Below are 21,375 nucleotides of genomic sequence, written 5' to 3' on the forward strand. Positions count from 1 at the left end.
GGGAACTGGTAGTGGTGAGTTGTTTGTTTGAAGTGTGGAAAGTTGGTCAGGGCCAGATTATTTGCATGGTCAGAGAATATCAATCCTCCTTGTTTTTAAAACCTTCCATGAACTTGCTGCTACCTGTTCCATGGACTTTATCTTTCTCTCTACTCTCTCTCTGCTCCTTCTTCTCATCTTGCACTGTCACCTTCTGTGGACTGTCACATAGACTCTCTCCTGTTTCATACCACCACAGTTGAGCTAACCAGCTGCATTCAAGATATGCAAAAAGAACAGGAGTCCATGTGGCACCTTAGAGACTAATACGTTTATTTGAGCATAAGCTTTCGTGGGCTACAGCCCACTTCTTCGGATGCATGGAATGCATGCATCCGAAGAAGTGGGCTGTAGCCCACGAAAGCTTATGCTCAAATAAATGTGTTAGTCTCTAAGGTGCCACAAGTACTCCTGTTCTTTTTGCGGATACAGACTAACACGGCTGCTACTCTGATTCAAGATATGGGGAGCAACACCCCACACGCCTGAGGGACTGGAGTGCAGAAGAGACAGAAGAGGGAAGGATTGAAGGGAGGGAAAACAACTGGAGTTGAGGTTGGTTGCCATGGCTTCCGTTTGCAGCAGACAGGATCAGTGGGAAAGATCAGAGGTGGTGACCTTGCGTCCTTTCCCTGTGACAGTCTTGAGTGGCTCCGCTTAGATCCAGGGCAGCAACTTCTCAATTAATTCCTTCACCGCCATCATCTGAGGGCAGGAGCTGTGCATCATTCCAGGGTAGGTTTTGAATTGAACCTTGGTGGAGGTGATGACGGATTTCAGCTTCTTGGCGGTGAGGGCTCCGAAGTGGACAGGGATCATGGGGTCCATCTCCCCGTGACACTGCAGGATGGTGATATCCTTGTTTATGCCATTGCTCGCTGCCTGAGGGAAGGCCTTGTGCAGCGGGAGCCAGCAGCTGAGAGCCACGATACCAGACAGCTGGTATTGGGAGGTGAGCACCGTGTAGAGCGATAGGGCACTGCCCTGCGAGAAGCCCCCAAGGATGATGCAGTTGGGTGGGATGCCATTCATGCTCAATGGAGGGGGAGGGATAGCTCAGTGGTTTGAGCATTGGCCTGCTAAACCCAGCATTGTGAGTTCAATCCTTGAGGGGGCCATTTGGGGACTGGTCCTGCTTTGAGCAAGGGGTTGAACTAGATGATCTCTTGAGGTCCCTTCCAACCCTAATAATCTATGGTCTCTCTTGGTTTAACTGAAAGGGGGCATGAGCAGGCCAATCTTGGTGAGATATCATCAGCAGTGGCATTTGTTCCCTGGTCTGGCATGCCAGAGCCTGGAAGTGTTAAACTTCAGGACAAGCTGAAAGAGTCATTTGTTCTCCTAGACTTTTCCTTAAGGGGAAGATATAGTTCTGGAAAAGGGGTGGGAACTGAGAGTTGGTGGGTAATTTGGTGGTTATTTTCTGTTTGGGTATATTGTAATACTGTACATGTGCCCAGAGCATGGGATGTGTGTATATTTTAAAACCAAAAGGAAACCATCAAAATAAGTTCTATTGGTGTTAGACCCTTCTGTTCAGTTCCTGCCCATATTTCCCCTCATTACTTTTCCATCTAATTTGAAATCTCAGCTGAAAACGTATCTTGTCACCAACAATATAATAATAGCTTATGTCACCCCTGTTGGGGAATGTCTCTACCCTGCACATAGAGGGGGAAGAGTTTTCTCAGTATTCATTATCTCACAGTCTCTAACAGTATGCTAAATTGGGGCACTTTCTTATTTGTACTCTAAGGCAAAGAGCTTACAGAGCAGTTTCAGACACATAATGCAATGTAGGGGGCAGCAAAACAGCAGGGTGTAAATGGACTGGAGGAAGCACTGTGGTAACAATAAAAAGATTATTCAGTTACTTAGCAAAGGTTAGTGTACATGGTGGAGCAAAATTATTTTGACTTTTTAAGTGTAAATAAAGAGAAACATCTTTGGTTTCTTGTGGGTGTCATGGTACAGGGAGGGTTTAGGTAGGAATTTAAATGAGAAGAGGTCAGTGGCCTTCTGGGCCAGCTCAGGAAGGGCTTTTATGTATATACAGGAATTCAGTACCTGAGTGAGGTACTGAATGTCCTCAACTCCCAGGGACTTCAGTGTAAGTTGAGGGGTGATTAGCTTTAGGGTCAGGACCTCAGTGCATTCATGATCCAATAGGTCTTTTAAATCTCTAGATTCTATTATCCTCCCTTGTATATGTCCCTGATTGCCACTGTAAATACCTGCACATACTGTGTACAAAAGAGGGAAGGGGAGGAGAATGGAAGGGTCTGATTTCTTCTCCTTTTGCCTGGGATGAGGAAGATCTGCACAGAAAGGATTGCCCTTGCTCAACGCTACACTAAGGGGGTGGGGGGTGAGGGGGGACTGCGATCAGAACCCATGCCTCCAATTCTGTCTCCCCTCTTGCTTTATTTAATGCTGCAGGTGTATTATGAAGCACTGTAAAACATTTTAGGATACAGTTTATAGGAAAGAAGCTATACCAACAAATAAAGTTATGTTGTAAAATGCAACTTGGAATTAATCGGGAAAAACAAAATCAATGTAGAGAACTTAAAAATGTAGAACCCACTTGTAAATAAAGTGATAATTTGAACTGAAGCAAAAGGGTGGTACTCGAAAAGCTGCATAGGAACTGCATTGGCACTCTCTGGATTTATTAACAACGTGTGTGTGTGGGGGGGGGAGGAAGTATTCATGCACTCACTAGCAGAACTGTCACGATCTCAGCTCTGGAGCACATTCCACCAACAAAGGAGTGAAAAAAAACCACACACCTGAAGTGTTCACACGCAGAAAGGTGGGGAAGCGGAGCAGCATAAAAATATTCTCAAGCAAGAATAAAACATAACGAGAAAATAAAACCCCACACATACATGTCCAGAAAAAGAACCACGTAGACTGTCTGTATCTGGCTGGGAGCTGGGATTTGTAGTCTAATTATCTATAGAGAGGTGCACCGCCATGAATTTCAGGTGGTTTTTCTCTCTGGGAGAGGTTTTTTGGGGTGTTCTGTTTTGAGAGCCGTGCACTAGCAGAGGGGGAAGGAGGTGCGACCAGCGTTTGAAAATGTTCAGGCTGCTGTGCTGAGTTTAGATCACATCTGTTCCCGCCGCGTGTGATCGGATTAAATTACTGCACATTCAAACGGAATGAGGCTTTTCCCCTCCCTCCCCCGGCCGAGAGGGCGCCTCAAGCAAAGAGAAAGCACCTCTCTCTGCACAGTCCAGGAGAGCGAGGGAGACAGACACACACAGAGCGAGGGGAGGGGTAAAGAGAGACAGACCCAATAGGGAAACCGGATTGCACGGGGACTGGAGACAATTGATCTGCGGGAGCTGGCTCTCGCTTGCTCCTCAACGTGATGCGCTGTGTGCCAGCATTGCTCGCTCGCCTTCAGTAGTTGCTAGGCTGGCTGCACGCTGCATTGTTGCCGGCGCTCTCCGGAGAGGATCGGGCTGGAGCGGCCGCCCCACCTCCCCCCCAGTCTAGCCCGCGGCTGGTCGGAGGAACTTTTCTCCTTGCCTGGAGAAGGCGCCTGAGCAGCGCCCCCCCCCCGCACCCCATCCCCACGTGCGCCCGGGAGGCGAGCGCCTGGCTGCAGCCTGTCCGCGGGGCGTGCAGAGCTGGGGGCCGGCGCCCAGAGCCGCTGGCCGCGGGGGGACTCTGCAGAGGCGGGACTTGCCCCGATGCCGAGCGAAGGTGCCCGGCGGCAGCAGCAGCAGCAGCAGTAGCGGCAGCGGGGCAGGAGGATGCCGGCGGCTGCGGGAGACGGGCTGCTGAGCGAGCCGCCGGCGGCGGGGTTCGGCGATGGCGGGGAGCCGCGGAAGCCGCCCCTGGGCTCGGAGGGAAGTTTCCTGGCCGCCTGGGTCAGCGCCGCGGGCGCGCGGGAGCGGCTCCGCGATTTCCAGCACACCAAGCGCGTCGGCAACTACCTGATCGGCAGGAAGCTGGGAGAGGGGTCCTTCGCCAAAGTGCGCGAGGGGCTGCATGTGGTGACCGGCGAGAAGGTACCGACCCCCCGCTCTCCCGCGCCCACCCCGCTAGCCATCCTGCCCAGCCCCGGCCGCTCCCCCCGTGCACCCCGATCCCGCTCCTCGGGGGGCAGCTCCACCCCATGCACCCCGCTTCCCAGGGGGAAGTTCCTCCATGCACCCCGTTCCCCCCATGCATCCCGCTCCCCGGGGAGCAGCTCCACCCCATGCACCCTGCTCCCCGGGGGGCAGCTCCACCCCATGCACCCCGCTCCTCCCATGCACCCTGCTCCCCGGGAGGAAGTTCCCCCCATGCACCCCGTTCCCCCATGCATCCCGCTCCCCGGGGGGCAGCTCTACCCCTTACACCCCGCTCCTCCCATGCACCCTGCTCCGCGGGGGGAAGTTCCCCCCATGCACCCCGTTCCCCGGGGGGCAGCTCCACCCCATGCACCCCGTTCTCCCATGCATCCCGCTCCCCGGGGGGAAGTTCTCCCCATGCACACTGTTCCCCCCATGCATCCCGCTCCCCGGGGGGAAGTTCCCCCTATGCACCCCGACCCCGCTCCCCGGGGGGCAACTCCCCCCCGCCATGCACCCCGATCGCTGGGTGAGCTCCCCCACTATGCACCCCCGAGCCCGCTCCCCGGGGGCGGGCAGCTCCCCCCATGCACCCCGACCTTGCTGCCAGAGGCAGCCCCCCTCTCCGCGGCATGCACCCCGACGCCGCTCCCCGAGGGACAGGTCTCCCCCCTCCATGCACGCCGATCCCGGAGGCAGCTCCCTACTATCCATCCATCACACTCACCCTAACCGCTGGGCAGCTCACCACGGGGCAACTCACCTCTGTCCACCCCATCCCAGCCACAGGGGCAGCTTCCCACTGTCCCTCCCCAGCCGCACCCATCCTGGCCACAGGCACGACTCCCGAGGGCAACTCCCCACTCCCCCACTTTCATCTCCTTCAGTGTGCTCAAAGGGCTAGCGCCTCTCCATTCCCCGCAGACTTACTAGAAGGGGCAGTTCCCCCAGTTTACTCCCCCCCACCCCGGAACAGATCCCTGTTAAACCAGCCCCTCTCCTGGCAAGGAATATTGCGGTGTCCCTACAGTTACGGCCCCAAAGGCTCCCATTTACAGTTGTGATACCGCAGTGTTACAGCATATGTGTTTAAGTTCTCCTCCCCTCACTCTCTCCCCCCCACCCCCATCTCGTCCATGGACAGCTTCCCTCCACACTTTGAGAGCAGCTCTCCTGCTCCCCACTCACAAAGAGAATGCAGCACTTTTTCATTTGAGTTTTGGGTCAACTCCGCTTATTTAAGGGCGAACTGAGGCGACTTTCCCCTCTCCTTGTTGCTGGCATGTTGTGGACAGCTCTCTTGCAGATTGCATTTGATCCTAAGTGGGTTCCTGGAATTTGGTTGCCTATGTGAAATGAGTTTGGTGTTCCCAGTTCCACAGGGGGCAGATAAGGGTCTGCCGCCACCCCTTCCCCCCATCCCAATTGGTATAGTTGCTGGCAATCTGAGCAGAGAGATGCTCCCACTAGGACTGACTGTTACCTGTGATTGAAAGGACAGCAATTGATTAAACTGTCCTTTTTGCTAGCGGTAGTCCCTCTAACTGGATTGAGGCTCATTGGCTGGGCATTATGCCTGTGCTGTACTATTTAGATAGATGGGTACTTGTGTCGGCAAGAGGGCTATTAATCCAGCACCCAGAGGTGCAAAATGAAAAATCATGGGGTTTTTGAGCGTCACTTCCATTGATAGATAGCATTTTATGCCTAAGAAAAAATTAACATGGTTCTATATGACAGTAAAAAGAAAATATCTGAATTGCTAGTATACTGAACTTTATGACTAGTTTAACTATCTAAACATTCAACACAAAAATAGTATTTTCAGTCTGTCAATAAACCACGATTTTTGAGAATTATAGGTTTTGTTTTTTTCATAAAACATCTTAATCACTATAATACAATATAGACTATTCAATTCTCTATCTTCTACCTTTTGCTTTTAGTTATAAATATGCTTTAAACATTGTGGTAAAGAACACAGCCTCTTAAACTGTTGCAATATTGGTCACTGTAATCTGGTATGTCTACAAGCAAGACAGATACTATTTTCTTATTGAAATGAGAGCTAAGTTTTTTTGGGTTGACTGTGTTTATGATTAGAAGTTGTTGACATTGTCACACGCTGGAAGGTGTAGCACATAGTTTAGTTTTTAGAGGACATTAGTAAGAATTGAAGTCATCTTATGGAGACTCACTTTTGCTTGTTTATTACTATCTTATACAGGATCGTGTAGCATAAGAACATAAGAATGGCCATGCTGGGTCTGACCACTGGTCCATGTAGCTCAGTATTCTGTCTTCTGACAGTGGTTGGTGTCATGCTTAGAGTGAATGAACAGAACAGTGATTCATCCCCTTTCATCCAGTCCCACTTTTTGGCAGGCTGAGATTTAGGAATACCCAGAGCAGGGGGGTTGGGTCCCTGGCTATCTTAGCTAATAGCCATTGGTGGACCTATACTCCAGGAATTTATCTAATTATTTTTTTGAACCCAGTTATACTTTTGGACTTCGCAACATTCTCTAACAATGAGTTCCACAAGTTGACTGTGTGTTGTGTGAAGACGTACTTCCTTTTGTTTGTTTTTAAAGCTGTTGCCTGCTAATTTCATTGAGTGAGCCCTGGTTCTTGGGTTATGTGGAGGGATAAACTTCCTTGTTCATTTTCTGCACATTCATGATTTTATAGACCTCTCTCATATCCCCCTTATTCATCTCTTTTTCAAGCTGAACAGTCCCAGTCTTTTTAATTTGTCCTCATATGGAAGCAGTTCTATACACTGAATAATTTTTGTTGCTCTTCTCTGTACTTTTTCCACTTCCAGTTCCTACAGCAATCAAAAATGAGGTCACCAATATTATTAAGAATAGTAACTACTTGGTTTGTCAGTACTAGGAGCACTGGAGGAAAACCAGCTTGTTGACAAAGAGCAATACAATTAGTCCGCCCTTGTTTGAGCCCATAAGTCTGTGCCTTTTTCTAGCCAGTTTGTCAATGGAGAACAACCAGACTTGTCTAATGCAGGACACTTTGTGATTACTAAAACCTCATTGGACCTATTGAGCTAAGTTCATTCCTGGTGTAACTCGTGAAACCAAGGAAATTATACATCATGGGTGTATTGGGCTTTTGCATAAAATGTGTCCTGATCAGGGCCGGCTCCAGGCACCAGCCTATCAAGCACATGCTTGGGGCGGCACCGTCTAAGGGGCAGCCAATCTTGGGGTGGTGGGGCAGTGCTCTTTTTTGTTGTTTTGTTTCGGCAGCATGGCGCTCGGGTTTATTTTGGTTGTTTTTGGTTCGGTGGGATGGCGCTCAGGGGTTTTTGTTTTTGTTTCGGCAGGGTGGCGCTCATGGGGGTTGTTTTTGTTTCAGCGGGGCAGTGCTTGGGGGGGTTGTTTCGGTGGGGCAGCGCTCAGGGGGGTTGTTTTTGTTTCGGCGGGGCAGTGCTTGGGGGGTTGTTTCGGCGGGGCGGCGCTCGGGTTGTTTTTTTGTTTGTTTTTTTGTTTTTTGTTTTGCTTCGGGCAGCAAAAAAGTTAGAGCCAGCCCTGGTCCTGATAAAATGGATATGGCGGCAAAAACCAAAAAAGGGAGCACCTTCCAGCTAATGAAAAACTATTAATTTTGAGATAATCTGGCCTTCCTACTTATGTGCAACAAGTGATGAAAAAATGACTAATGTCGGTGTCCCACATTGACCTGAAACTTCTCTCCAAGGAAGGTTTTCACGTAAGTCTTTTAAAATCTTTTTAATTTTTATATGCAGCCTATGGAAAGATAGTTGAGTAACAAAAATGGGGGCTTACTTTGGAGACACAGTGGTCTAGTGCAGTGGTTCTTAGGGTGACCAGATGTCCCGCTTTTATAGGGACAGTCCTGATTTTTTTTTCTTATATAGGCTCCTATTACCCCCCACTCCCTGTCCCGATTTTTCACATTTGCTGTCTGGTCACCCTAGTGGTTCTTAACCTGTGACCCAATCAGCACCCAGCTGTGACCCATGTGACATCCTCAGGTCCATACAGGTAGTATATATATTGTGTGGATGTGGGCCCCTCCACCCCCCATAACACACAGAGAGCTGCATATGCGGCCCATAATGGTAAATAAGTTGTAGAACTAGTGGCTAACATACTACATGGGGATTCAGGAAACTTGGGTTCTAGTCCCAGCATTGTTACTGGGTGGCTGGGGGCAAGTCACTTCATCTCAGTAAGCCTCTTTTTCACTTCCTATCCTTTGATTTGTCTATTGAGATTGTATGCTCTTTTGGGGCAAAGGCTTTTTTACTGTGTATGGTGCCTTGCGTAATGGGGCCCCAACCTGCACTGATGCCTCTTAGTGCTACTGTAATGCAAACAAATACAAACAATAATAAAATGAGTTAAAAAATCCTAAAAAGAGTTTTCTCTACAGTTGTTCAGAGTGAGTTTGACAGCTTATTTTAACCAGTCAGATCACGGTAAGCAAATGACAAGAGTATAATGTACTCTAATTATAGTGGCGCTGTAAATGCAGCTATCGTTAAGATTGTCATAATTTCCATTATAAATTCCTGTGCTCAAGTTTTTAACTCCAGTTATAGAAGAAATTTGTTACGGGCTGAAATTTAACATGAGACTTGCCCTGAAACTCACCATGGCAACAATAATAGGGTTAGCGATTATTATGTTATAGGAGTGCAAAAAAAATTCCTTTCCTGCTCTCCTCTGTTACCAACCCCATGCTTCTCCTCAGTAGCAAATACATCTAATTCTGTGGTTGATAAAAGACACCTACACGTGCATATCCTTCCCACCTCCCCTTTTCTGGATTGCTACATTTACTTCAGTCTGTTAACAAAAAAAAAAAAAGGGACCACCCTACTGTCCTCTCTGTGTCAGTTTCCAGACTCATAGTTTCTTCATTGTCTTGAATAACAGCAATTATAACAAAAGAAACAAACAGTAAAAGTGTTGGAGAAACACCTTTCTCAGTTATGTGGGCTAGTGTCCTTATTTGTGGACAGGCAAGTTGCTTTCTTCCTGAACTCCCCTAGTCAAGACAGCAAGTCACAGATGGGCTGACCCTGCACCATGGAAGTCATTGGAAGTTTTTGTTGCTGACTTCAGAAGACACAGGATCAGGCCTGTAGCTTCTAATTGCTGGTTAAAAGGCCCACCTTCCCAACAAACCCCCTTGTTTAATTCCTGCTCTCCTGGATAAACCACTGCATAGGGAGATGGGGTGGTGGTAGAGACCAGCTTGGGGTGGGATGTTGTTATCTCAGGAGGGTTCTGCCCTAACCCCTGAGGTTCCAAATACATTCTATCACACCCTGCCTATCAAATCCTCCCTGCTCTTCTCAAAGCTATCAGTGGCCTCTCATGTTTTCCTTTCTTTACACCTGTCAGGGCCCCCAACCTTGAGACCCTAAGTTGTTTTCTGGGACCTGCATCTTTCATACAGTGAAGAATTAGATGTGACTTTCTTCTGAGCCTGTCAGTGTTGCCTTCAGATTGGACAGAAGCATTGATGTTGACTTTGAGTGTTCAAGACATCCACCTTTCTTTAGAGGCTGAGCATTCCATCTCCCTGGCATTCCAAGCCCTGGCTGGCTTGTGTCAAGTAAGCCTCTAAAGTTGTTATTCAAAACTCACGTGAACCTCTTTGCCTGAATAATCGGAATGTTTTGGTGAGAATGTGAGTACATTTTGGAATACTGGAGTTGGAAGTACAGGGAAAATTCCTGTGATATTTGGCATCTCCACTTTTATTTCTGGCTGAAACTAAGGAAGAGCAAGAGTGCCTGGAAGTAATAAAATAATAAATAATAATAATAGTGATGTGAACTTCTCTGAACCCCCAAAAGGTTTAACTTTAGCCAGATCAGTTTTCACATACCTGCTGTTTGCCCTGGGAACAAAGAGCAGCAACAATGTTCCCTTTCAGATGCACGCATGACCTCAGACCTGAACTTCAGCCCCTGCATGGAGCTGATGGACACCGCAGCTCTCCTGTACATACTCCTCTACTGAACTTCTGATGTAGCCTCCAGCCAGCTTACACAGAGCCCAGCACAGGCAACTGAGCCCTGACTGCAGCATGAGGTGAGGAAGACAAACATCTGCTTTCCTGGACTCCGTTGCTTGGTGTGTGGGGTTTGGGGGAGGAGATTAGAGCAAGCATCTCCATGAATGAAATTGGAAGAGAGAGTCACTTGGGGAGGAGAAATAAAAGTGGGAAGGGAATGACACCAGTGCAAAGGAGATGGATCAGTAAAAAGGGAAGTTTTACTTAATAAGTAGCTTGTTGTTATGTCAATGTCCTTCCCCACCGGCATGGTAATATACTAAGAGGCAGATTAATTTACTCATTCATCAAGCCTTAATTTTTTAGGGCTGGAATCTGCCAGCCTTATATTGAGTAGTTCCTAGAGAATTCTCAATGACTGCAGTGGGGCAAGTTGAGGAGTAGCGTACTACTCAACACAAGAGTACCAGACTCTTGCCCTAAATGACTAAGGGTTCAATACTGTACTCTTTACACAGATCAGACAGCCAAAGCCACATTGAAGTTAATAGGAGCTCTATTTTAAGGCATGTAAGACCAGCCTCTATATGATAGTTACTTCATTGATTCCCCTTGCCCCTCCAAATTACATTTGTGATTGCTTTGCAAGAAATGTTCACGAGGTGTGACATCTTACTTGTCTCGTTGTACAGTTAAGAGGTATGCTGCCTGGCAGTGCACAGCTCTCTCACTAGGCCTGAAAACCATTGTGTAAAACCTTTTAGCCCATGCAGATTTAAAAAAGAAATCATTTAGGGCTCAAACCTGTAAGCTGATCTGCGTGGGCAGACACATGTGCCTGCAGGTGGAGTCCCACTAACTTGAGAGAGGCTCCACGCTGGAATAAAGGTCTTCTCATGTGGAACAGTTTGCAGGATCATGGTAGTTTCTGTATTTTTCTAAACTGACATTTTTCAGGTCTATGATTCCATGATGCTGATTGGTGCCCTTCATATATTTTGGAAAAAAGAAAAATAAATTGGCAATTGATTTTGTTTTGTAAAGCAGTTATTGAGCAAGGGCACTGACATCATTTCAATAAAAATGCCATAAAAATGTGAAGCCTTAGTGTTAATATTTGGTGGCTGCATTGGCACAACCTGAGCCCATTACAGTAATTCAAAATTCCAAGTAAATTAAGGTACCCAAAGAGGCATGATGCAGGAGACCCTAACAGTTCTGGAGGAGTTAATACATATTATTGTTTCATACATGTATGTACTTAGGCATTACATTTTTGGATTAATGAGGCCCCAACTAGGTTCAGATGTATTACAATGCATTGTGTATAGAACAAGATCAAGGCAATACAAAGTGAATGCCAAAACTCTGCTGTTACCTCACCCCATCATTGGTAGGTGTTTCAGGGACCTTCAGACAGCCTGTGATATATTATGTACTTTGGGTCAAATCCTGGTAACGCTACTCCCTAGAGTAGTCTTGCTGAAACTAATGGGACTACACTTGTGAGTAAAATAACCTGGATTTGGTCCTGTACTTCTTGCAAATACCTAGGCACAACACGGTGAATTAAGGTTAGATTTTACAGCTTTAGCTATGAATGTCTTTACTTTTTGAGGGTTTTAGGTCAAACCTTTTACCGTTCTTTTTGTGGTTTAAGGTTTTCATAACAACAGGCCTGTGATTACTTTCTGGTCATGAAAAAAGACTGGTTATGCGTGATGCAATTAAATGCATTTAGGCTGAGTATAGGAGAATATTGAACAGATTATTTTTTTCCATTGCTGTTTAGATGAAAATATCACAGCATACAATCTGAAAATTTTTGGGGACAGGATTGATTTGTAAGATTCCTCAGTTCCGACAATCTTTCTTGCTACTTCTAAGGAAGCAGTCTCTCTTTTAGTAGCATGCTAATTTAGATTTATTCTTAAATTGTGATGATGAAATCCTGGTTGAGTTAGCTATATAGTAATTCAGTGAATGATAGGAGGCTCACTCATGGTATTTTCTCAGGTAGTCTCAACTCAGTGTCTTTAGACTCAGAATGGCCAGCCATTGAGCAATGAAAATTTGCCAGAAATAGATTTCACAAGGTATCATTCCTTATGGCATTAATGCAGACAGAAGAGGCTATGTCCCTTTGAATATAATTGAGTGAGACTGTCTGTACTTTCAGTAGATTGAGGAGGCTGGATGATCTATTGTGTACTCTAATACGATATATGAAAGCCTCTGTGTCGTATCATAGGATGACAACATATTAGGGCTAGAGAATGTTTTAGAGCTGAAGATTGTATAAAGGAACTTGAACTGAAATGATATTTAATTGCATTCTGGGATAGGTCTAGGCCCTACACAAGTAGTTGCAGAAATTGAGTTGCTTGATTCCTAATCCACTGAAAAACCTATTTATCAGTTTCTTTAGAGTTATTGTTGATCTTAAAAAGGTGCATTTTTAGGTCCTGGTAATCAAGTGTTTTGCATGACAATACTAACTACTTAGTGGGAAGTAGCTACTAAAAATATAGTTTTCTAGGTTCTGCCATAAAGGTAAAATGACTAATATTAGAGGTGGCCTTTTCACAGAAAGTTCTGTTTTTAGAATACATTTTTGTAGCAAACAGGTGCTAACTTGTGTATTTTAAAATCCTGGAAATGCGAGGGTGGGATACGTGGGAAGAACAAGCACTCTGTAGAGAGCTGGAAATTCCTATTAACCCTCAGCAGGTACTTCTTGAATGAAGCAAGTATTTGTAAAAATCACCTGCATAGCAGGTCCTGTAGAATCTGTCAATGACAGATTGCTCTGCATACAATTTACAAAATTACATACTACTGTAGCGGGCACATTCTCTTTTGAACTTCATGGTCTGCTTTACCTTTTGAAGTGCTTATGAATGATTGAAATAGGCGTATAGGGAATAGTATAGCTCCAGATCTTCTCAGCAGGTGTTGAGTCATAGAAGTGCTATTTGGCTTCCATAGAGCCTGAATGAGATTCACTCAGAGAGTTAGTTACACTGTGGCTGTTCTAGACCAGCCAAGGCAATTGTGTGCCAAGAATTTACTGTGACTCAAAAAAGACATAGGCAGCTATATTAACAACCATTTACATTTAAGTGTGTGGGGACACTTAGAATGTTGGGAGATTCAGTATATAGGAGAGTAAGTCTCTATCTGTCTCATATCACCTACCGAACAGAACACCACCCTACTGTCCATATGCAAACACTTGAAGAGGCTGTAGATTGCAGCCAGGCTTTTTCTGGGTGGGACAGACAGAAGAATGACCATACTGGGTCTGATCAGTTGTACATCTAACCCAGTATCCTGTCGTCCGACAGTGATCGATGTCAAATGCTTCAGAGGGAATGAACAGAACAGGGCAATTATTGAGTGATCCATCTGCTGTTGTCCACTCCATGCTTCTGATAGTCAGAGGTTTAGGGACATCCAGAGCATGGAGTTGCATCCCTGACCATCATGGCTAATAGCCATTGATGGACCTTTCCTCCAGGAACTTATCTTTTTTGAACCCACTTATAGTTTTGGCCTTCACAATATCCCCAGGCAATTATTTCCACAGGCTGACTGCGCATTGTGTGAAGAATTACTCCTTTACATTTAGGCTGTGCATGAACAGCCCAGGAGTGGGGGTTCTCACAGCAGAGCAGGGTAAGACTGGCTCTCAGAGTCAAGGATTGGAGTGACGTAGCAGATCACCATCCAGATAACAACAGGGGAACGTCACAGGGGTGCAGTGAGCAGGATAGAGACTCTCTTATTATCAGGGATTTCATGTATTACACACAGCCTTTCAAAGGTAGTCAGATATTCAGCAATATCGTCCTCCTCACTGTATGCAGGACATAAGTGTTCGGATTTTTGGAGTGGTTGGGGTGGGGTTCTGCTTCTGCTTCTCTAGCAGGTCTAGTTGATGTTTTCGCTCTCTTTCTCTTTCTTCCCACTTCCTCTCTTTTTCTTCCATGGCCCTTCTCTGTGCAGCCTCCACTCTGGCTGCCTCCCTGGCTGCCTCTGCCTCCATAGTTTCCCTGGCCGCAGCTGCTTCTTTGAGCCTCATTTCTGCCTGCCACATTTGAAACTCGCCGTCCTTTTCCTTCTCTGCAGTTTCCAGTCTGGCCAGCTCTAGTTTTGTAGCTGCCTCACTGGTAGTCATTTTTCTGCTTTCTTGTGCTTATTTCCCTCACCCAAAATAAACAAAGAGAAAATAACAAAACTGTGACCTCCTCCTGACTGTTATTAGCGATTGCGCTCAAAATTGACTTAAAATCACAAATATCAGTGCTTAACGTGTGAACTTCACTTGTAGTAACAAGTTGTACATACACCCTGCTCGCTGCACCACTGTGACGTTTCCCTGGTGTTATCTGGACCGGTAATCGGCTAGGTCACTCCAATCCTTGACTTTGGGAGCCAGCCTTACCCTGCTCTGCTGTGAGAACCCCCACACCTGGGCTGTTCACGCACAGTCTCTGGAATGTAAGCTGCTCCTTGGATTGTGCAACTGAATGACATTAGCTAATATCTCCAGACCCAGACACAACTCTAGGAACCTCCATCTTGCAGTGTCCATTTATGCCTGCTTGATGCTGTACGTTTATATGAGTTTGTCAATTTAACAAAGAAATTGATATGCAGCAGGCTTGTTATCCCAAGAGGAGTCTCTGATACGCTTCAAACCAAACACACTGCTTCTGGTAGAATAAACAAACACATTTATTAACTACAAAAGATAGATTTTAAGTGATTATAAGTCAAAGCACAAGAGGTTGGATTTGGTGAAATGAAATAAAAGCAAAATGCATTCTAAGCTGATCTGGGGTGGGAAAGGGATAGCTCAGTGGTTTGAGCAATTAGCTTGCTAAACCTAGGGTTATGAGCTCAATCCTTGAGGGGGCCACTTAGAGATCTGGGGCAAAAATTGGTCCTGCTAGTGAAGGCAGAGGGCTGGACTCAATGACCTTTCAAGGTCCGTTCTAGGAGATTGGTGTATCTCTTATTATTATTATAACACTTTCAGTGCCCTTACAAACCTAGATGCTTCTCACCACAGGCTGGCTGGTTGCCCTTCAGCCAGGCTCTCCCCTTTGATCAGCACTTCAGTTGCTTGGTGGTGATGTCTGTGATGGAGGTGGAAGAGAGAGGAAGAGCATGGCAAACATCTCTCCCTTTTAGTATGTTCTTTCTTCACTCTTGGCTTCACCCCCCTCCCCCACTTCAGGGTCAGGTGAGCAGTACCTCATTGTAGTCCCTGACTGACCAAGGGAAAGAGGGGTGGTTCACTCGAGAGTCCAATGGATCCTTTGTTGCTGCCTAGGCCAGTGTCCTTTGTTCCTGTGAGGCTGGGCTGGGTTTGTCCCATACATGCCCTGAGGACTTGTGAAATGCGCCCCTGCTCTTGGAGAGTTTTTGCTTGGGCTTGTTTTAAGCCATGAGGACACATTTTCAGCCTCATAACTATATACATGAAATTACAGCCTATATCATTACTATAACCTGACTATAACAACAATGCTCAGTGCATCATGAGCCTTCTGAAGACACTCAACATGACAAACTTTGCATTTGATACCAAACAATCATATGGTAAAGATGAACTTGGGGGTGCAAGGTGTGTCCCCAAGATACAGAGTGTCACACCGCTGTCAGATGCTTCAGAGGGAATGAACAGGACAGGGCAATTATTGAGTGATCCATCTGCTGTTGTCCACTCCATGCTTCTAGTAGTCAGAGGTTTAGGGACACCCAGAACATGGAGTTGCATCCCTGACCATCATGGCTAATAGCCATTGATGGACCTATCCTTCAGGAACGTATCATTTTTGAACCCACTTAGAGTTTTGGCCTTCACAATATTCCCTGGCAGTTATTTCCACAGGTTGACTGTGCATTGTGTGAAGAATTACTCCCTTATAATTATTTTAAACCTGTTGCCTATTAATTTCATTGGGTGAGCCCTGATTCTTGTGTTATTTGAAGGGGTAAATAACACTTCCTTATTCACTTTCTCCACACCATTCATGATTTTATAGACCTTTATTATATTGCCCCTTAGTCATCCTTTTTCTAAGTTTAATAGTTAAATCTTTTTAATCTCTTCATATAGAAGCTGTTCCATACCCCTAATCATTTTTGTTGCCCTTCTTTGTAGTTTTTCCAATTCTAATATATCTTTTTGGAGATGGGGCAACCAGAACTGCACACAGTATTCAAGATGTGGGAGTACTATAGATTTATATAGTGCATCCTGGCCACCATGGATGTAGAGGCTCTCTACACAAACATCCCACACACTGATGGAATACAAGCTGTCAGGAACAGTATCCCTGATGATGCCACAGCACACCTGGTTGCTGAGCTCTGTGGCTTTATCCTCACACACAACTATTTCAAATTTGCTGACAATATATATCTCCAGATCAGTGGCACCGCTATGGGCACCCGTATGGCCCCACAATATGCCAATATTATTATGGCCGACCTGGAACAACGCTTCCTCAGCTCCCGTCCACTCAGGCCCCTTCTCTACCTACGCTACATCAATGACATCTTCATCATCTGGACCCATGGGAAGGAGACTCTGGAAAAATTCCACCACGATTTCAACAGCTTCCACCCCTCCATCAACCTCAGCCTGGACCAATCTACACGGGAGGTCCACTTCCTAGACACCACGGTGCAAATAAGTGATGGTCACATCAGCACCACCCTATACCGAAAACCTACCGACCGCTATGCCTACCTTCATGCCTCCAGCTTCCATCCCGGATACACCACAAGATCCATTGTCTACAGCCAAGCACTGAGGTACAACCGTATCTGCTCTAACCCCGCAGACAGAGACCAACACCTAGAAAATCTCCACCAAGCATTCTCAAGACTACAGTACCCACACGAGGAAATAAGGAAACAGATCAACAGAGCCAGACGTGTACCCAGAAGCCTCCTACTGGAAGACAAACCCAAGAAAGAAACCAACAGGACTCCACTGGCCATCACATACAGTCCCCAGCTAAAACCCCTACAACACATCATCAGGGATCTACAACCCATCCTGGACAATGATCCCACACTTTCACAGGCCTTGGGTGGCAGACCAGTCCTCGCCCACAGACAACCTGCCAACCTGAAGCATATTCTCACCAGCAACTGCACACCGCACCATAGTAACTCTAGCTCAGGAACCAATCCATGCAACAAACCTCGATGCCAACTCTGCCCACATATCTACACCAGCAACACCATCACAGGACCAAACCAGATCAGCCACAACATCACCGGTTCATTCACCTGCACTTCCACCAATGTAATATATGCCATCATATGCCAGCAATGCCCCTCTGCTATGTACATCGGCCAAACTGGACAGTCTCTAAGGAAAAGGATAAATGGACACAAATCAGACATTAGGAATGGCAATATACAAAAACCTGTAGGAGAACACTTCAATCTTCCTGGCCACACAATAGCAGATCTTAAGGTGGCCATCCTACAGCAAAAAAACTTTAGGACCAGACTTCAAAGAGAAACTGCTGAGCTCCAGTTCATCTGCAAATTTGACACCATCAGCTCAGGACTAAACAAAGACTGTGAATGGCTTGCCAATTACAGAACCAGTTTCTCCTCCCTTGGTTTTCACACTTCAACTGCTAGAACAGGGCCTCATCCTCCCCTGATTGATCTAACCTCGTTATCTCTAGCTGGCTTCTTGCTTTCTTATATATACCTGCCCCAGGAAATTTCCACCACTTGCATCCGAAGAAGTGGGTATTCACCCACGAAAGCTCATGCTGCAAAACGTCTGTTAGTCTATAAGGTGCCACAGGATTCTTTGCTGCTTTTACAGAACCAGACTAACACGGCTACCCCTCTGATATAGTGCATTATGATATTTTGCATCTTATTATCTATCCCTTTCCTAATGGTTCTGTTAGCTTTTTTGATTGCTGCTGCGTATTGAGCAGATGGTTTCAGAGAACAATCCACGATGACCCCAAGATCTCTTTCTTGAGTGGTAACAGCTAATTTAGACCCCAACATTTTGTATCTATATTTGGGATTATGTTTTCCAATGTGCATTACTTTGCACTTACCAACATTGAATTTTATCTGCATTTTCGTACCCAGTTTTGTGAGATCCCTTTGTAACTCTTGTCAGTCAGCTTTGGACTTAATTATCTTGAGTAATTTTATATCATCATTTACCAGTTCACTGTTCATCCCCTTTTTCATTTATGAATATGTCGTGCAGTAAGGGTCCTAGTGCAGATCTTTGGGGGACCCTACTGTTACACCTCTCTACTGTGAAAACTGACCATTTATTCCTATCTTTGTTTCCTATCTTTTAACCATTTACTTATCCAAGAGAACCTTCCCCCTTATTCCATGACAGCGTACTTTGTTTAAGGGCCTTTGGTGAGGGACCCTATCAAAAGCTTTCTGAAAGTCCAGGTACACTAACTCAGCTGGATCATCCTTGTCCACATATTTGTTGATCTTCTCAAAGAATTCTAACAGGTTGGTGAGGCATAATTTCCCATTACAAGAACCATGTTGACATGTTTTTTTTTCACACCCCTGACAAATGTGACTATGCCGAGAAAACATTGTAGCATAGACCTATTCAGTGTCAGATCATCACCAGAGAAACAGATAACAAGAACCAATGGCTGGAAGTTAAAGCCAGAAAAATTCAAATTAGAAATTTTAACAGTGAGGGTGATTAACCATTGTAACAAATTACTAAGGAACGTGGTGCATCCTCCATCTCTTGAAGTCTTTAAATCTTCAAGTCTTCACTGGATGCCTTTCTGGAAGAAATGCTTTAGTCCAACACAAGTTATTGGGTTCAATACAGGGATAAATGTATGAAATTATGTGCTCTGTGTTATACAGGAGGTCAGACTAAATGATCTAATGGTTCGTTCTGACCTTAAAAATCTTTAAATTGATAACACCCGGCTCTTGCTTAAAATATCAGGTTAAAAAATCATCTTTGTAATGAGATTCCAAAGAACAGCAAGTTATGCTAAAAGAAAGAATGAACCAATTTTCTTTTTAAATGATCTAGGGAGTGTGCCAGTTGAGAGAGTGGGCCTGGCCGAAACAACCTGTACTCCAGCTGTTGCTGGCAGGCGTAAAATTGCACTGGGGACTGATATTAGAATATGGGAAATGCATGTTGCTATGCTAAGCACAGGAACAGGAAGCAATGGGAAATCTGGCCTGTGGTCTCTAGCTTTCTAAGGAAAGTGTGCACACTCATGTTCTGATACAATAGTATCTCTGTCTTGGAGAAGTTAAGATTATACTCAAAACCATTGCCTCTCTGTTGAAGACTATACACATCAAAACCTGCGAATACAGTGTGTCAGATTCTCTGCTGGTGTGAGTTGGCACAACTCCATTGACATCAATGGAGCTGCACCAGTTTACACCAGGGAAAGATTGTGACTCTGTGTGAAAGACTACAAATATTATACATTTAGATTGTTAACTTGTTTGTTCTGTTGGGGTATACTACAAGTGTCCTTCAGGGATCAATACTTTTGGTTCAGTTTTAAACATGCTGGGTAAGATCCACTGAATGTGATCACTTGCTCTGGAGGAGGAATTCGAAGAGACAGGGGTGGTTGTGGAGTCACTCTTCGACCTGCAGTGCCTTGGAATTCTGTCCAAGGGAGGGGAGCTTACATTGGTGGCAATACTCTTTTAAGAGTATTGCCAGCAGAAGCTATGCTGAGTCAATGCATTCCCTAGTTGTACTGTCTCCCCAGTCATTGCTGCCATTTTTTAGAAAGTTAGGGCTTGGTTCTGACAGGTGTTGAGTGCTTCATGCAAGGTGCTGTGCACCCAAATGTGTCATTGCCAACCCTAAGCATTCAAAAGTAAAGAGTAAGACACCCCCCGCCCAAATCATGAGATTGGCTTAAAAACCATGAGCTTTTTAAAATATGGTTTGGGTTCTTTTTCTTTGCCTTCTGCTTTCTGAGCATTTAGAATGCGCTCAGGTCACATTTTCAAGCTTTTCTCCTCAACCATTCAGGCTAGAAACTTACTTTTTGAAAATGAAACTGTGGAACACATAATCACATGACTCCTGGAGGCAGGGCTTTAAGAAAACCCCCAGATATTGTGTGACTGAAAATTGTGAGAGTTGGCAACGCTCATTGCTTTCAGTGACTCGTGGCATCAGGGCACAGATCCTTAGTTAGAAATTCGGCCTGTTCTTTTGTCTTTTTTCCCACGGTGCTGCATGTGTAATGTTAGTTTTCTAGGTGCATTCTGTTTCTCACCATGAACATTCAATTAGTGGCTTTATTTGTCATTGGGTTCCCAACACATTTTTTTAAATTTTATGGATGTAGAAGAGCTTGTTTTGAAAAATACTTACTGTAAAATTGGTACAGTGACCTTCTTGCAGGAACTCTTTTTTCCATTAAAAGCTACCACTTGTGAGAAATCTTTCCTTTTTGTTTGTAAAAGCTTAAGTTAAAGCAGCAAAACTTAATCCCCCCATCTCACAAATGGGAATATACAGTGTTCAGTATATATAGCCCCATAGGTGTACATGATGTTTTACATAGTAATTAAAGAAACTTTCTTTATTCTGAGGACTTTACCATTTAAAGCCTTGATTGTATAAGAATTCATGTGGTCAACTTTATGTACCTTGTGGTCCCATTAACTTATCACATGAGTAAAACTAAGCAATTGTGTGTTTGCAGAATCAGAGCCCAAGTGGAATATAACAAAGACAGGTCATCTGAGGAAATTCAGTCATGGAAGAAGCACCTAAAATAAGGTGTGGGGTTGCTAAGGTGGAACAGTTCGTGATAGGTTAATTCTTTATTGTAGGTAGAGCTGGTAGTACTACCTAATATTATGGTTGCCTAACACTTTCCATTATGAGATGCTGTTTTCAGTTGTGTAGAACTTTGCCAGACTTTAACCCAGAGGTCCCCGAAGTATGGGGTGCTCCCCCCAGGGGGGGCATGGAGGAATATCCCGGGGAGCTAAGCCAGGGCCAGCATCTGCCCCCAACTCCTCCGGAGCCATGACCCTGCTCCTGGCTCTGGCTCTGGGGGGCAGGGGAGGGCCACGGTCAGGGATAAGGGGGAAAATGACCATCAAAAGTTTGGGAACTGTTATTTTAACTGTTCGGGATGACATTTTTCATTCTGGGTCCCTGCCCGAGGATGATGTTTTGAGGGGAAATTTCAGCCAA

At 45.4% G+C, this 21,375-nt stretch overlaps 1 protein-coding gene across 1 annotated transcript in view; it reads left to right on the top strand.

The window, feature by feature from the left end:
• Nucleotides 1-3,378: 3,378 nt before the first annotated feature.
• HUNK (hormonally up-regulated Neu-associated kinase) overlaps nt 3,379-21,375 on the top strand; it is an 81,653-nt gene continuing 63,656 nt past the window's right edge. Inside the window, exon 1 of the mRNA XM_044980440.1 lies at nt 3,379-4,064. Coding sequence (XP_044836375.1) covers nt 3,807-4,064 — 258 coding nt within the window. The 5' untranslated portion in view covers nt 3,379-3,806. The remainder of the gene's footprint in view (nt 4,065-21,375) is intronic.

Source organism: Mauremys mutica, chromosome 1, assembly GCF_020497125.1.
Source record: "Mauremys mutica isolate MM-2020 ecotype Southern chromosome 1, ASM2049712v1, whole genome shotgun sequence".
Taxonomy (NCBI): Eukaryota; Metazoa; Chordata; order Testudines; family Geoemydidae; genus Mauremys; species Mauremys mutica.